The sequence below is a fragment of the Phocoena sinus genome, chromosome 20 (assembly GCF_008692025.1).
Source record: "Phocoena sinus isolate mPhoSin1 chromosome 20, mPhoSin1.pri, whole genome shotgun sequence".
Lineage (NCBI taxonomy): Eukaryota > Metazoa > Chordata > Mammalia > Artiodactyla > Phocoenidae > Phocoena > Phocoena sinus.
In genome coordinates this window covers 39,572,785-39,590,560 of record NC_045782.1, presented here as the reverse complement: position 1 = coordinate 39,590,560, position 17,776 = coordinate 39,572,785, and the positions used below count along the sequence as shown (strand labels likewise).

The 17,776-nt window shown below is 49.4% G+C and overlaps 1 protein-coding gene and 1 pseudogene across 6 annotated transcripts in view; one reads left to right on the top strand and one right to left on the bottom strand.

Annotated features, from left to right (window-relative positions):
• The window catches only part of ATP6V0A1 (ATPase H+ transporting V0 subunit a1), a 55,559-nt gene that overhangs the window by 2,989 nt on the left and 34,794 nt on the right, over nucleotides 1-17,776 (bottom strand). For 2 of the 6 annotated variants that reach the window (XM_032615099.1, XM_032615102.1), the window contains exons 15-21: nucleotides 16,864-16,982; nucleotides 16,100-16,316; nucleotides 15,438-15,545; nucleotides 10,131-10,238; nucleotides 9,150-9,167; nucleotides 4,722-4,839; nucleotides 4,256-4,427 (exon numbers count right to left, since the gene is read on the bottom strand). In XM_032615099.1, coding sequence (XP_032470990.1) covers nucleotides 4,256-4,427; nucleotides 4,722-4,839; nucleotides 9,150-9,167; nucleotides 10,131-10,238; nucleotides 15,438-15,545; nucleotides 16,100-16,316; nucleotides 16,864-16,982 — 860 coding nt within the window. Of the gene's footprint in view, nucleotides 1-4,255; nucleotides 4,428-4,721; nucleotides 4,840-9,149; nucleotides 9,168-10,118; nucleotides 10,239-15,437; nucleotides 15,546-16,099; nucleotides 16,317-16,863; nucleotides 16,983-17,776 lie in introns of all 6 variants that reach the window. The other 4 variants (XM_032615103.1, XM_032615101.1, XM_032615100.1 and 1 more) reach the window with 3 other exon arrangements.
• Nucleotides 11,597-12,090, top strand: LOC116744976 (annotated as a pseudogene).

Sequence of the window (17,776 nt, the reverse complement as noted above, 5' to 3'; positions counted from 1 at the left end):
GGAATGCGGTGGGGATGGGGGCAGGTTCCTGCTTCCTTGCCCGCTGCTGTGACGACTGAGTCCTCCACGCTGGGCACACTGTGTCTGCACACGGCAGTGGTATTTCACTCCGCTCACGCTGGGCACGCTGTGTCTGCACACGGCAGTGGTATTTCACTCCGCTCACGCTGGGCGCGCTGTGTCTGCACACGGCAGTGGTATTTCACTCCGCTCAACAGCGCACAGCCAGACGGTGGGCAACTCACCTTGGGGTCTGTGAGGTATCTGGAACTCTGACCTCTGGCTGGCTCATCACACAAACAATTCTAACTCCAGACTGGGTGAATGGAGAAGCTGCAGACGTTCTCAAACGCCTGAGGGATCACCACCCTTCTCTTGGCATCATCCTGCCTGCCTCATCTGCATCAGGGGACACACGCCTGGGATGGGGGCACATAAGTTCTGCTGTGTGAGCAGATGGGCGGTCCCTCGGACACACCACCTGACACCACCTTGCCCACCAGCTGCTGCTCGAGGTGAGGGACTTAGGGTGGCCCCCACCAGGGACATCTTGGGTATCTCAGCGTCAGCCTGACTTCGCCTCCCTTCTCAGCCGTGCTCACCCTACCCTCCCGGCGCAAAGCTGGAAAGCAGTTTCCCTGTTGGTCACCCCGCCCTCTCCTCCCTCCCAGCCAGGGAGCTGGGTGCTTCCTGAGAAAGGATAAACATGAAATTCTCTGGGCCGGGGCACAGCGGGGCCCCGCTGGCTGCCCTGCAAGTTCTTCCTCCTTGAGGGGCTCTGCTCGGGGCACCTCCATGGACCCCGCCACGCCCCAGGCCACTAAAACACATCTCAGGGTTCAGCAGATGTGAGGAGAGCCTCAGGCAGTCAGAGGGGGTTCTCTGTCACCCCCGCCAGCTCCCGCACCTGGAAAAGGCAACCCAGTGGCCCAGAAGGACTAACTGGGAGTCCAGAGAGAGAGGGCGATCCTGCCCCACGACAGAAACCATGTCTTCTCAAGTGAATGAAGGGGAGAGCCTGGGCCTCCTCCCTTGCCTGTGGGGATGTGACCGAGGGGAGGCAGTTCTAGAAAGATGGTTCTGTCCCTCTCCGAGCAGTGCCGGGGCCATGAGGTCACACTTCAGGTGTTCTCGTTCTCCTGGGCAGCCACCCCGCGGGGTCCTGCTGTGGCGCCACTGAATTCCTTACAACAAACTGGTCCCCAAATCTGTCCCTTTAGCCCCCAGTCTGTGAGTGTTCACGTGGAATCCGTTAGCTAGGAAGGGATGAGGTTGCTGTGAAGGCGGGCCATGGGGCGACGGTCTTTCTGCTAATAGCAGTCCGGCGTCCACAGTGAAAACCACAAATCATACCCCTGCCTTTGCCTTTTCTGAGGAAGAAAAGACATCTTATTATGGTAGCCAAGAAGACCGAGCACAATACACACAGCTGGTGGGAGGAAAAGAGACAGACGTAACTCGGGAGGAGACAGAATTAGCAGGCGGGTGCGTGAACCCGCTCACTGCTGTTTCCAGATGTCACCTGCCTCCTCATGACCCTACATGAACCTCAGACCTGTGGTTTATCCTTGCTTTCAAATCACAGGTTTTTCTTCTTGTCCCCACCAAAGAGACCCAGAACTTGTGTAATGGGGCAGCCCTTACATCAGAATCAAGAAACCCCAGCTGAACACCAGGGGTAAAGTGACAGGTATGAAGGTGCCCAGGCTGGACGCCAGGAAAAATTGCAGCAATGTCCCTGCAGCCATCTTCAGTGGGCCCAGCTGTTCCCACCCCCAAGAGGATGGCCTCAACTCGGAATTCCTGCAGTCCTGCTGGACTAAGGCCCAGGAATCCTCGAGGCATGTCCACACTAGGCCAGGAGGGGGTGCATGAGCACCAATTTCATTCACTCCTTTCTGGTGGTGGGGGAGATGCTCCAAACAGGCCCCCAGTGATGGGATTCTGAAAGTTGCACAGAGGAGTTTTCACTGTTTTTTCTCTTCTACCCAGTATTTCCACTACCAAACAACAGCAACCACCCACCACCCTGCAAGTACAATATGTCTGACCAGCCTACTCCTTGCAAACTGCATCTGCGAGGCATTCAGGTGGTATCACGTGCATCCCCCTGGGGTCCCCCTTCTCTCTAACGGACTGGAAGCAGATCTTTACAGGGGCCACAGCCCTCTCCGCAGGGCAGCCGCAGCTGCAACTGAACACAGGTTTACGGTGTGCCAGGCACCGCGGCAGTCACTTGGTCTGTGCATCATTTCCTACTTAATCACAGCAACCTTGTCACGTGGACATTATCATCTCTTTTCACATGAGAGCAAGTGAGGTTCAGAGAGGTAAGTGCTTTCCTCAGGGTCACCCAGCCAGCACCGGCAGAGCTGGAATTTAAACTCGGGTCACCCGATTCTGAAGCCTGCTCTCTCGCCACTTGTCACTTCCTTGGGCTCGTTCATGAGGACGTGGGAAGACACCTTCACTCGAAGGCCGCAGGTGAGCCTGAGGAAGAAGTAATCCTGCAGGCAGCAAAGCAAGACCTCCCAACCGCCTCAGCTCATTCTGGACAACAGGCCTGAGTCCAGGCGGCCCTCCGTGCTCCGTGGTGCCTGGCTCACTGCTCTCACAGGTCTGTTCCAGCTCCTTGGCTGCTCCCACACACCCAGGGAGGATGCAACAGGCTCCCCACTTGGGCTGGAGTCAAGGTGGCGTGGTAACTGTTCCCTCAAGCCCAGGGCTCAGGAGGCGGGGAAGGGAATAGAAAAGGAAGCCAAGAGGGCAAGAAAAAGTGAGTCACCCCAGGCTGGCAGCACAGACGTCCCCTCGCACTGAGTGGTAGGAAGTGTGCTGGGGCGAGCGTGCGCTGATAAGCTGAGAGCCGGTAGCGGTAGCGTGGCCAGCCTCCTGGCTCCCAGTAAACAACAGCTGGGCGGGGAGGGGACGGGAGGCGGGAGGAGAGGGCCAGGCCTGCGAAAGCACCGTGTACTGACGCAGCAGGACGGACTCTTCTAAGGGAGCTTTTGAGGGAAGAGTTAAGTCCCGGCCACGGCTCACCCTTACATGCCTCACGTTCCCCTCTGTAATTTAGAACAACAAACGGCGGAATCTTTGAGCAGGCTCAGCTGTAACCAAGCCAGGAGAAAAATCAAAGATAAAGGGAGTGGGGAAGAGGTTTCTCAGGTTCAGATTTTGGTTTTCTTCAGGTTTCAAGAAGTGATGGAGAGAGAGAGTCACGGCCCTCTTCTGACCTTGAGGTCATTAACACCACAGATCATCTCGTCTAGGGAGTCCTAAGGTAGGGCCAGTGAGTTTGTGAGCCCCTAAACTGGTAAAACTGTGTGTGCACACTGAGGGGGGTGCTTCTCTGAGGAGAGGGTCTACAGCTTCCGGAGCCACTGGACCACAAAAGAGAGGGAGAATCATAATGTGAAGGGGGAAATGGAGACGCGAAGATGTAGGGTTTGAGGTAGGGTAGCCAGATAAAGTACGGGATGCCCAGTTTTTAGCATAAGTATGTCCCATGGACATTCGGGAAATACAGTAAAAAAATATTCCCTGTTTATCTGAAATCCAAACGTAACTGGGTGCTCTGTAATTTTATTTGCTAAACCTGGCAACCTTACTTTGAGGTCATGGAGTCACATTCCAGACCAGACCCCAGATCTCCCACTCCCTGGGACTGAGCTATCTCCATGCAGAGCCACTAAGAGCCAAAAACGACATTAAAGAAACCTGCCCTTCAGAAGAAGCTGCTTCCGTGTACTGAGCTAGCGTGCTATGGAGTCAAGAATCCCCCTACTCACACAGAGCTGCCAGGGGTCCTACCCAAAGACACTGGCACGATGACAGAATAAGGGGGACGAAATGAGGGCACAGTGTGCTCTAGCACTTTCCTGGACGTAGAACCTATTCCAGAGCTGCTTTCATTGCTCTGAAGACAGGAGAGAGTTATATGCCAGTGAGAAAAACCCCCAAGCAAACAAAAAACCCCAGCAGATCTTTTAAGCCATAATCAAGAGCACTGAAGAAGGCTGAAGACAGGGAGAGCAACTGTGACAACACTCACCAGAGAATCCTCCCTGGCAGCTGTGAAAGTGAGCTGTGCTCTTCTGTGGACATTTCCTGAGGCTCACTACCAAGTACGTCCTTGGGTATGAGGATGTGAAAGCAGATACTTCCTAGTGTCTCTGCATTCTGGACAGGAGTAAAACTGCCCTCGGTGCAGCTAAGGACACGTCCCCACCCTCGGCCCCGCGATGCCCCTCACCAGTGTAACCGCAGCGCATGGAGGAAGGCTGAGAGGCCCTCCATGATCAGGAGGATGGCCACAGTCAGGGTGGCGAAGGCGGCAAAGATGAAGAACAGCGCCAAACCTCCCGCCAAGCTCTTCACGCTTAGGCCGATGTGGATCACCATGGTCCAAAGCACCTCAGACAGCTCTGCGGAACGGGGAGAGACATGACATCCGGTTCAGCTGGGCCAGGGGTGCTGCAGGCCTTGCGTTTTGCTCTGCCATCCCTCAATCGCAGTCTTCCTTGCCCCCTGGCTTTCTGCGACCTTACCAGCTAACCTGGCCAAAGCACTGATCCTCCCACCTGTACCTCATCCTCTGGATTCAGGAGTCAGTAATTCCAGAGGCTTTACATAATTTCCACTCTCTGTAAGCCCCCACCTGAGGGAGTGCCCGGAGAAGGGGAGAAACATAGTTTTTGACCTGAGAGAAATACACTCACGTGCATGAGCGAGGCTGAGGGCCCAGAGCCGCAGGTAGGAGGCGGTATTGGAGATGCAGCCCAGGCAGTACTCAATGGTGTGGATGGCCTGGTGGACCATGGTGTCCCCAAAATCAAACTGTCATGGGAGGAAACCAGAGAGAAGATATAAGGCTGGGAGGGGCATGTGCAGGGCTCTGAGCGCTGGCACGAACGGCTACATGGGCCTGGAGCCCCCGGTGCTGAACTCCTGGTGGGGATTTCAGCCGTGCCGTCCCCAGAAATCCTGCCTGGCTGAGCCCCCGACTGGGACACCCCATGCCCCTCAATACATCACATTTTAATGAACTACATCTTAATGAGACTCTTCTCAACACATCTGCTTTTTCTCCCCACTAGGCTGTCAGCTCCGGAGTGGCTGCATGTTGAGGTAAGAGCGGTCTGGGAGCACCTGCTCTGGCTGACTTCCACCTCACGGTGCCTGAGAGCGGAGCACTCTCCTCTGAATGAGCCAGGAGGGCAGGAAGGGCTCTTCCCCGGGTCGTACGTCAGGGGACAGGCCACCAGGCTGGAAACCGCCTGTTGAAGACTAAACCTCTGCAGCCACTTCTTATTTTCACAACACCTTGGCGGCAAGATAACCTCCTTTTACTTTTGAGACTTCTGAAAAGATCACACAGGGACGTTTTAGCAAAAGTTTTACAAATTCCTACTTGGACGCATGATGAAGACTAAACAGAACGTGGATTGTTGTTTCTGTTTTCCTCACGCTCCCTTTCTTCCAGCTTTTGCCTCAACATCAGAAATTATCTGCAGCATAAAGCAGAGGGGCTGGAGCGAGCTTCCGGGAGCTCCCTGTTAGGGCTGCTCCAAGCCAGGCTGCTTGAGAAGCCGCAGGCACGTTTCCGGGCCTCACTCTTCTGGGTGGGGCCACAGCCACTGAAGGCCAGGAGGTGGGCCATTCCCCTCCCTGGGGCCTCCCCGCCCCTCCCCACGTGGTCCAGACCAGACTCCAGGAGCACTGCCCAGTGGGCCTCCCCAGCTTGCCCTGCCCACAGGTCAGAGTCTATTTTTCACCAGTTTCTTTGCAGACTCACATGACTTCATTCCCAAAAGATACCAGAAAGAACTGTCTTGAGAAATCACATGGGGCCAGGAGAGGAGGGCTGGCTGGTAAGGTGCTAACGGCCCAGGCCTCACAGGCATGGCCAGTGGGGAGAGGGGCCAGCTCAAACTCGCCATCTCTGGGCTTCTGCCTCATTTTCCCTCACCTTTGACTATCTACACCCAGAGTATTTCTGGGCTTTTCTTCTGAAACAGGCTCTTCCAAGTCTCCTAGTTACCCTGAAAACTAGGGGTAATCACAGTCACCGGAACCCCAACGCGCCGTTAAGAGCTCTTTGCCACCACTGCTCGCCGTCGCACCAAAGCCCACGTTCTGAGGAAGGACAGGCCCCCAGCTCCAAGGAGCACAGGGCTTTAACTAAGAGCTCTGAGAAAGAAGCGAGTGCGGGGCTCCCTCAGAACCAGCCCCTTGCAGCATTTTTATTCCACCTTGAGTTTCTCCCATGAACAGCTTCCCTTCCAGGCACTGCTCTCGCTTTTTCCTCTCCTCCATTCCCAACTTCCTGCTTTGCAACCTTGGGTAAGTTTTCTTATCTACGTAGTGGGGGGAGATATTAAGTGGGGCGAGAATGAAGCAAGAAACCCAGGCAAGCGCCTAGAGGTCTGTCACTGCCCCATGTGAGTCCGCTACGACTGACCCGGAACCGCCGCAGACGCCCCGTCTAACTCTCTACCACCTCCCCGCTGCCGCACCGCGCCTGCCCCTCACCTCCTGCGCCCTCTCGGCTCCGCACGCCTCCTTCGCGCGCTCCCCTTACCTCCCAGCCAGGTCTCACAGGCATCCTGTGACCTGAGCCTCTGCGGTGTCCGCCACTACTGCCTTGTCCTGCTCCCTCTTCAGAAGGCTCTCCTCCTACCTCTGGATGCTCCTTCTCAGCCTCCTTCTTGGTTCCTCCTCAAGTGCTGGAGTTCCTGCCTCAGCCCTTAACGTCTCTCCTGTAGCACTGCCACGCGGGCCTTCAGCGGCCACGCTGGGAGGGGCTTACAAATGGACACCTCTATTTCCGTGTTGCCTGTTTCCAACCAGCTGTGCCACATCTCCTCCTGCTGCAGCACAGGTGCTTCAAACTCGACGCCACCCAAACTAAACTCATGGATTGCTCTCCTCTGACCCACCAAGACCTACTTCTACTCCTCGTCCCATGTCTAACAGGGGGTCACTACTAGTGCCCCAGGCACCCAAACCTGGAAGTCGAGCCTGACTTTTCACTCACTCGCACTGCCTACATTCGTGAAGGCACTGGGGCCTGCAGCTTTTACTTCCTTCAGCTCATAATGGTCCCTTCCTTTCCAACTTCCACTGCAAATGCCTTCAGGCCTCCCAGTTCCTTCCCGACTCCTCTCAGACTGTGCCCCTCCCCCACCCAATACACCCTCTACCCGCCACTAGGGTATTTCAGCAATGGCACGCGCTGTGTCACTTCCAGCTTCACTGCCCTCTGACGCTCCTTCTTACCCACTCTACTACGGCTGGTGTCCGCCAACCTCTAGCCTCACTTCTCACCAGTCCCTCAACTCCTGACTCCGAGCTCCAGCCAAGCTGAATACTTGTTTATCCCCAAAATGCGCCTTGATGACGCAGGCCTCTGTATCTTCATGATAACTATACATACTGATGCATCCGCATTCCCTCCCTCTCTCCCTCCACAGAGACGCCGGCTTGACCAAACTAACCTCAGCAATAATCTCCTTAGGGAACCCTTTCCAGGCCTCCTCTTCCCTACCCCCACCCCAGTGTTTGTCAGGTGCCCTCTTCCTGTGCTCCCACAGCATCCTGGGCACACCTTGATCACAGACTGTGTCCTAAATTTGGGAGTTCCTTGAAGGCAAGGACTTGTTTTTCTTCTCTCAGTTCCTGCAGCTCTAAACAGAGTGCTTGGCACATGGAGGGTGAATGAATGGATGGGTTGGATGAATGTACCTAGAGAGATGACACAGTGGGGAGAGGTCCCACTGACCCCTACTGAGTGGTTACAGCCTTCAAAAATTTCCCAATCAACGAGCCTGGCCCTGGTTTGCAGCTGGACTGTTGATGCCCCAGGGAGAGGGACTGCTGCTTCCACCTGTGACGTATTTAGGTAACTGAGACAACTATCGAAACCTGGCTGTAGAGAACTAGACTGTGTATGTACCTAACGATGATAAAATGTCCTCACTACTTAGGACGCTGTGGGAAACTGAACCTCTGAGGGAGCTGGGGGGCCAGAGACTGGGGAGGCTGAATTCCAGTCCATCTTGTTTGGATGTCAACTCCCCTGGGACGTGGCTACACGTGAGGACTATGCTGACAGGGACCTTCCAGGCAGCTCAGCCTGTGGCTCTGCACAGGTGAGTGGTCCAGAGGAACGCAGAAGCTCCCAGATGCCAGCAAAGGAGCCTCTCCGGCCTTCCGGAAGACTGACAACTGCCTGCTTTCACACAGAACAGCAAAGCTTTTTCCCATTCCCATCCCACTGCCCCCGAGGGAGGGCCGGGAGAGCCAGGAAAGGGAAAGGTTCACAGGTCTGGGTATTTTAGAGAGAAATTTGGGGGGAGGTGCAAACAGTGCAGCAAGGCCTATTTTAGAAACGCAGTTCAAAGCTTGTATATTGCTAAATGAACTACTGCTGAGCTAGAGGGCCTTCTACTCTGGCTGTGGCCAGAATATTTAGCCAATTTGCTTTCTACTCTCTGTTGTCCTCTATGTGTGACTGGTATAACATGAACTCCTTTCACACAGACGGATTGTTTTTTCTGGGATGCATCTGAGAGGCAAAGCCTCCTTTTGAAAACTGTCTACCTCCCGGCTGGGTCACGTGGAGGTAAAGCGGACCCCAAGCGAACGTCCAGCATTCTCACTCCAAGCACCATCAAGCCGATGAGGGCAGCAGGAAGAGGTCGGCTGCATCTCAGACAGGGAGGAAGGGCGAGCTTTCCCATAAGCACTCAGAGGAGCAGGGAGGAAACAGTTATTCCCGGGGCAGAGCGACCATACATAACAACACAGGAGAGGAAGGCAGGGGCCAATGGGATTTAACTCCCAAGGGGAGTCACTTCAAGAATGCCAGTGCAGACATTACTTGCAGCTCCTTTAAAGCCATTCTCAAGGCATTAGATCAGCAAAGTCAATGAAACAAAGACAGAGGTGACTGACGTGAGATGCAGTTAATGGAGATGAGCTTTTTCAGAACACGGGTTCACAAACTGGTTAGAAATGGCCGGTGAGATGCAGAATACATGGGTGTCACGTGTGGCCCCAGGATGCAGCAGGGACAGCAGAGTGATCACAAGGATGGGAAGAGAAGCCCCAGATAAACATGAAGCTAAAGCCAGCTTGTTTCTTACCACTTCATCCTCGGTAGGCTTGAAAACACAAATTTACACTTAGTGGGAAGCCATGCCACACACAAGGTCACAAGTCATGAGCACAAGGCTACTGATTGCTTCTTGGGGGCGGGGGCGTGGGGACTGTGAATGTTAAATGGTCTGACATTGGAGGCAAGCCTCCTCAGCATAAACGGAGAGCAAAGTCAGCAGGACCAAGAGTGTTGATACTTAATTTTTGAAAGGCATCCCAAGCCTTGCAATTTTTTTTAAAAGTCATACACATAGCAGACGCGGTCAGTCAGACTGCAAAGTCCAGTCCCCTGGGTCCTCAACTCCTTTTCTATTTGTTTTAAAAAGAATATACTGAATAGATGAGGTTCAAAAGTTCAGCTCAGAGGCTTTGTGGTACCAACGGTCAGGCAAGGAGATTGGATTTTAAAAAATCCAATGGTGGTTTAAGGAAAAGTCTAGCTTGGCTAAACTAGACTAAACTTGGCTAAAAAGTAGGCAAGTCACATTTTTAAAAGGCTCAATAAAATGTCTGCAACAAGAGCACATTAGTGGAACAGGACTTCAAAAGTCCCAGTGATTAAAGTTCCAACGGGAACCATTCTGGGGAGGGGCAGGGGATGAAGGAGCTGCCGTAAGTGGCCTGGGTTTCTGGTAGTAAGAGCTGGGGCGCTGGGGCCGGCTCTGCCTCGGCCCCGAGGGGAGCAGTCAATAACTGAGATCTGCGTGCAGGGTACTGTGGGCCGCTTGGAACTCAGGAAGCCGGACAACAGAACAAAACTGCTGCGGGCTCTGCAGGCAACACCTGGAGTTCAGAGCAGGGACCACTGGAAAAAGCTGTAGTGCCCTAAGAGGTCCAGAAAGCAAGCCGATCCTCAGTATTAGTCTTTTCAGTTTTTCAAGGAGCGGACAGGAGTGAGGCCACTTAGGGACACGAGACTAGGGCTGACCCGAGGTGGGAGGAGAGGAAGCCCGCACCACTGATCTTACCTCCTCTGCGTCCTCTGAATGGGTGGAGAGCTGGTCATGCTGAATAATCTCAGCATCCTCCTCTGTCGGTCCGTTGCCCACCCTGATCCCACCAAAGTTGAGAGTTCCCTACACAGATGAACAGAAAGAGTAGAATTTGCCTGGGCTTTAATGTGACATTCTGTGACGTGGGGAAGGGCGATGGTTAGTACATACAAACCTCAGAAAAGCATATATTCTAACAACAAAAACAAAACCCACTGATCGAACAGCTAAGTAAAATCAAGCCACTGTTCCCATCCCAACTACCACCGCCCAGGCCCAGCCCGAACTACATTTAGCACCTCATCCTGATCAGAGGCAACAGGCAGTTCCTGCTGCACCAAGAGACACCAACCTTGCCTCGGCCAACGCCGACTGAGAGTCCTGCTTGCGTGAAAAGCTTAATACGAACAAAGTCTCCTAACAAGCGCAGCTCTATCTGTAAAGAGTTCAATGGCCTAAGTTTTTCTGGAACTAAAGATTAAACTTTCTAACAGGGAGGAGAGCCAAATGACATGGTGACTGCAACCAAGTCTGTTAAGATTTCAACAGGAGCCCGAGAGCTCCAGCAACTTCTCCCTGAAATGCACCGGGTCTCTGCCCAGGAACAAAGGACTTCCCAGGTCACAGAAGAAAAAAAAGCTTAATGTACATTAGCTTGTAGCTAGAGAATACTGACTTAAAACAAAACAAAACAAAACCAAAACAACCCTGACCCTATCCTTCAATGGAGGATTCTGGAGTGTTAACACAACCCTTCCACAGGCAGGTGGGCGGATGCTGACTGGCTGCTTGCTGCCTCTCACTCCCCAGGCAGTTTTCAGCAGGGTCCCTAGGACCAGGATTTCTAAGTCAACCTGATTTGGAAAAGTTTGGGTTTGCTGAGGCAAAAGGACTCTTTGGGTACGAAAACCAGGCAGAACTGGGGTTAAGTCTGACAGATACCACTTAGTGCTAACCTGCCATAGAGTGAAAAGGAGCTGAAGAAACAGCTCCAAGACCCACTTCATGTGGTTTCTGTCAGGGGAGTCAAACAAGGCAAGAGTTCAAAGACTGCTCTCCTGCAAAATGGCCTCTGAGCAGCAGCACGAAGAATGTGCACACAGCTTCGGTCAATTGCCCCAGGGTCCCTCCTCGCAGCTTCACCTCTGGTGTGCATCTATGACCACAGCATACGACCATCAACCCTCAGGGTTTGGGCAGATTCTCTCTCTTCTTCTAGCAGTGGTCAGAGAACCAGTTGCATCAGAACCTTGAAAGTTGCATTTCACTAAGCAGAGATTCTCAGATACCACCCCCAGAAATTGTAAATTTAGTAGGTCTGGGATGGGGCCTAGAAAATCTGTATTTAAAAGAATATTTCCCCAAGTACAAACTGTATGATCATTTCGAGTGTCTATCAAAATGGAAAAGGCATGCACAGCTCTTTGGTCTTGGCCGCCGACATGCCATCCAGAATAAGGAAGACCCGGAAACTTAGGGCCACGTGAGCCACAGCCACGGCCGCATCGGCAAACACCGGAAGCACCCGGGAGGCCACGGTAATGCTGGTGGCATGCATCACCACAGGATCAACTTCGACAAATATCACCCAGGATACTTTGGGAAAGTTGGTATGAGGCATTACCACTTAAAGAGGGACCAGAGCTTCTGCCCAAGTGTCAACCTTGATAAATTGTGGACCTTGGTCAGTGAGCAGACACGGGTAAATGCCGCCAAGAGCAAGACTGGAGCTGCTCCTATCACTGATGTGGTGCCATCAGGCTACTACAAAGTTCTGGGGAAGGGAAAGCTCCCAAAGCAGGCTGTCATCGTGAAGGCCAAATTCTTCAGCAGAAGAGCTGAGAAGATTAAGGGTGTGGGTGGGGCTTGTGTCCTGGTAGCTTGAAGCCACATGGTGGGAGATTCATTAAATGACGACAAGTGAAAAAAAAAAGAAGAAAAGGCACGCACAAAAAAATGCATGCACCCTTTGAGACAGCAAGTCCACTGCTGGGAACACCTGTACCTGTGAAGTTTTATCAAGATACAAGGACAAGGACGTTCCCTGTGTTATTTGGAATAGCAAAGAACTGGGAACAACCAACAGAGCCATCAACAAGAGAATGATTACATGATTTAAGCACATCCAACAGAATGTTCTAGGGAATGCTAGGCAACTATAAGAGTATCACTACGAAACAATCTCTAAGGACACTAAATTTTAAAAAACCTAATCAAGGGGCAGCAGAGTGCTACAATTTAAAACACAATTGCTAATTTGTGTTTTAAATATATATGTACATACACATATACATATTTCTATCAACAGATGATAGATATATGCTGATATCTGCAGAAAAAAATTTTAAGGCAAACTTCCCCACCTGTTAACAATAGCCTGGAGGAGAAGGTGGGGGAGAAGGGCTGGGGACAGGGAGGCTTTCACAGTCAGTACTATTTGCATCTCTAACAAGTACACCTATTGCTTTGATTTTAGTCTTTAATGTCAGTAGGGGGTTGTCTGGATCATGGCATCACAGGCAATCTTTATGTTCTCCTCTGCTCTTGTCTTAATGCCCTAAGAAACAAATTTAAAGTTCACCAGGTGATTCTGCTGTGTAGGCAGATCTGGGAGCCACTGAAGCGCCTGGCACCTCCAGGTCATGCAAATGTTACACCTGACAACCCACAAAAGGTGGACTAAAGGTGCAACACAGGTGCGCTTTCTGCACCACGCTGGTGACAGGAGAGGACTCCAGAGTATCTTGGGATGGATCCCAGGGTCGAGGAGGCAGGCTTTAGGCTTTAAGGCCTAAAGCAGAAAGCCATTTCTGAAGCTTCCCCCAATCAGCAGATGAAGTGAGGGGTAGACAGGTTAAACCTCCCAGCCAGACACGAATAAGTGTCCCTTCAGAACAGAGGGGATGTGAGTTACAGGAAGGGGGATGAGACACACAGCAGCAGAAAGAAGAAAAGAAAATATTAAATTGTGATACACTGCTTACAGACAACCAAGAGGACAGAGAACAGAACAAAAACAGATCAGTGTTCATGTCCTCAGCGCTTGGGGTCAGGAATCTAGGAGCCCCGTGGTAGAATGGTCATCCTGATGCCTTCGGGCTGCCCTCCAGAAACAGACGTTTGGCCACTAAAGAACCAGTGCGCTAAGAAGTCCCTCTGAATGTGCAGGTTTCCAGACCAGGGACTTTTAACTTGGATATTATCATAAAAGACGATGCCAGACTTAAAAGTATCAAGACTGACGCAGCAGAAGCACATCTTAAATAAACTGAGACTAGCGGAAAGAAGAGCACGTGGAAAGAACGCCAATGTGTGGACAGTGTGTGCTTTAAGGGTTTTTTTTTTCCCTCTCATTAGAAAGAAGAGAGTAAGTCCCCATTTGAAAATAATTTTAAGCAGCAACATTTAAGTATCTTCTGATCCAAAATATCAGCCTTTTTAGACTAGTCCTAGAAGGATAATTATAGCAATTTTCTGAGTTAAAATGATCAGGAACACCTAATGAAGGAAACAGTCATCATCTAAATATTTCCTTTATCTAAAGGAGTATGATGCTACTAGAACACAACAGTATATGAGTAATCACTACTGGTGAGATTTAAAAAATATTATAGATTCATTACCTAGAATAGATTGGGCTAATTTGATATTAGTGCATTATAAGATTTTGGTCAAGAGATGTTTTAAGGACAAATATTGAAATGCTTAACATTCGAAGTGCTGTTACCGAATCACGAGTTAGTACTGAAAGAAGGAAAGATCAAAACAGAAGATGACTTTGGTTATTACACCAGATGCAGAGTACACACGAGACACATGGCAGGGTGGAGGTCTCAATGAACAGCTGAGGACATGAGGGCTTCTGAGTGTCTCACAAAAAAGTAGACACATATAATCTTCCACTGGAGAGAGAGTAAGTTATAGCTAAAATGGACCAAATGTCCAAGCATCACTCTGAAGCAGAACTTTAAAGTGCAGGGAAATCAATTCAAGAATCACAGAGATGTTCTCACTCCATGCTAAAAAAACCCATCCAATACATGGTCACAAAATACAGACATGAAAGTGGATGAGTCTAAGAGCTGCCCTCTTGGATTAAGATGATGGGGCTTGGAGAGGGTACAACAACCGCCCTGCTTCCATAGACAGGACTGTACTTACATACTGAATGGAAACTTAGTGGACCAATGGTAAAGATGATATCAGAATCTATTCCTAAGAGGTGGAAATCTTTTCTGTCATCCTCTCAATGAGTAACAAGGACATACTTCCCAAGAGCACACATGTCCCATGCTCTCGATATAATTAAAAAGAATTCTGCTGCACTGTTTGCCACCTCTTTAAACAAAACGTGATGGTTTGTTGGTTTTAATTCACTCACTGTTGCAGCTGCTGCTGCCTCTAGTCCCTGTTGGCTTGGGGTTGGGCAGACTGGGGCCTCCACAGGTTGCCCCTTCCTGGTAGTGAATGGAAGAAAAGAGGAAGGGAGAAGGAAACAAAGGAGGGAGGGAGTGAAAGGGGAGACGAATGAGGGCACATGGAAGGATGAAGATGGTCAGAAAAGGGAGAAGGCAGGTCTTGTAACTCAGCTGCTCTCCAACAGGAGTAACAATCTAACAGCTGCATGAGTCATGCAACACGATCTTTTGGTCTTTACCAGGCAATATAATAAGTAAGCATTATCGCATAGCCAGAAATGGACATCTGGCATCTTAAGTTTGTGTGTGTGTGTGTGTAATTCAGGTGCACACATACGTACATTAAGTAAACACAAGTATGTATGCTGTTTTTTAAAAAGAAAAAAAGTCAATGTGCTTTAAACCAAATCTTTCCCCGCCCCGGATGTTTTGGTTGGTGAAAGTATCACGGTCTCATTTTAAAAGAAAATATATCAGTGTCAGCCCTGTGGTTGCCCAGGCAAACCACATGAGTGGGTTCACCTGTCTGCAGCTCTTGCAGCCTTGCCTGGCTGATGCTGCATCGAGACAGGCCCAGACCTGGATTTTGCTGAGCACAACATGAGCAAAGCGTGAACAGGAGGTAAAAACTTATGACCTGTTCTCACTACCTGGGCTACTCAAAGCTGAATCTGGATGTCTGAGCAGCAATTACATGCTTGGTTTTGGTTTTTTTCATTTCAGCAGGTCTAGTGTTCATGCTGGGATACAACACAAATGCATCTTAAGAGAATACAGGTTATGCACAACTCATTATATCCAATGAGGAACTGCCTTGATCTTAAGAAAAAGTCTAGTAAACTTTCAGCCATAGAAATACACCCACCAAATGCTTCCTCCTCAAATATTGATGGCGAAGGACCAGTGGTTTAAACAGCAGCATCCAAGGGACACACAGCAGCGCAACCACTACCAGGAAACACTGAATTCCTTTCTGCAAAGTAAGAAGGACAAGGCACATCACATTAATCAAATGTGCAGTTTCCAACTCCGGCACGAATTCCCTCTAAAATAGTACTTTCCTGCCGACTTCTGAATAAATAACACAATCCAGTTCCTCAAAATAATTAGCAGATGTTGTGGCAAAGCCCAGGACTGTCCCATAGGATAAGAGTCATAAATTCTACCCTTTCCGCATACAGAAGTTACAGTTCACCCTCCCAAAGGAGGAGGATGGGCTGAATTCAGATTTGGATGTGTGGGCTGATGGGGATTTTTTTTTTTTTTTGATGTGGACAATTTTTAAAGTCTTTATTGAATTTGTTACAATATTGCTTCTGTTTTATGTTTTGGTTTTTTGGCCGTGAGGCATGTGAGATCTTAGCTCCCCGACCAGGCATCGAACCCACAACCCCCCTGCGCTGGAAGGCAAAGTCTTAACCACTGGACCACCAGGGAAGTCCCTAAGGCTTTTTCAGAGTCACAGAAACATCTGGCTTCCTGACCTAGGAAAATCACCTAAGACAGTCTACCTCTGGGTTGACGCACCTGTCCAGAATACAGCATCGAATTACCAGAGTCCCCATAGGAAAAGAGGAACATGTTTATGAAATGGATCAGAAGACTTGGTGCTTTCTCAGATGTGTGAGCATCATAGGCTGTCCACTTGTAAAAAATAAGGATAACCAAGTAGCCAAACAAAGAGGTCATGAAGATTATTTCTGGAATAAATCCAAAGTAGATATTCAGGGGCTTCTTGAAATAGCTAAAAAGTAAGAGAGAAAAAAATGTTAAAGGTGAACAGACCCAGGGTCACCCCTATACCAAGTATACTAGATTTTCTACCTAATGCTCCCTCAACTCTACGTATATCATTTGAAGAAGCAAAAGCCAGAAGAACTGGAGGCAACAGAAACAAGCAGGATTAACTATGACTACCAAACTTTTGGACCGTGAACAGCTCCAATACCACCCCTACCAATCTCTCATGAGGAAGAGATAGGAAAATCTAGTACATTCTGAGACCACAGTTCATAAGTTTATGTGAGTTACACATCAAGGGAAAAGAACATAACTCTCATTTTGATGAAAATTACACAAGGTTTTTTTTAAAGATCTTGAGTATGACTACATTGTTAAGGGACTAATATTAAGCAAGCTTCATTCAAACAAATGAGATTTTTATAAAAGCATTTCTTTAACATAGAATAGTGTTCTGAGTTATTAATCCCTCCTTAGAGGTGTTATGATCTCTTTAGGCAAAAGCACTGTCTGAACTAAGTGCATTCTTATGATGAAACAGAGTGACTCACGTATGGTTGAAAAGGCTCAGGCTGACTCCAAACATCATGTGGATGATACCAAGGATAACAGACATCTTCATCTTAAAAGAGTTGAGGAAGGTCAGTTTATTGGTAGCAATGTTCCAAATCTGTCACAACCCAAGAAAACAAAAAGGCATTACAAAGAGTTCTCAAATGGAAAAATACTCACCTATTCTAAAAAATAGTTGTGTATTTTTAATTACGGAAAATGCTAAACATACACATAAGCAGAGAGAATAACGTAACAAACTCCCATGTGCCTATGGCCCAGCTTCAACGATTATTTACTGACTCCTTGTCAATTGTGTTCATCATATCCCCAACCCACTCCCCACCTCCATATTATTTTGAGGCAAAGTCCAGATACTATGTCATTTTACCTGTAAATATTTCAGTATGGATCTCTAAAAGGTAAGAACTCATTTTTAAAACATGACCACAATACTGTTATCATACCCCAAAGCATTAACAATGCTTCTATAATACCCTGGAATCGTTAGTATTCAAATTTCCCCAATTGTATCCATACTTTTTAAAATAATTCATTTATTCAAAGTGGGGTCCAGACAAGGTCTATAACAATGATTGCTTGATACAGCTTTTAAGTCTCTATAGGTTCTCCCTCCAGCTCTCCTTTTTTATTCATTACAAAAGATTTGTTGAAGAAATTGGGACGTTTATCTTGTAGATGCTCCCACAATCTGTATTTTGCTGACTGAAACCCAGTGGTGCTGTCCTTCCATCTATTTTTAAACATTAATTGCCTTATGCTTTGTCACCTAAGGCTTGGATGCCTGTAAAATTTTCCTGACAGTTCTGCCTCCACTTGGCCATCAGATTATGTTTCCTCAATCGTGACTCCGAGGCAGTCATTCCCTGTGCTAAAACCTCCCAGACCCCT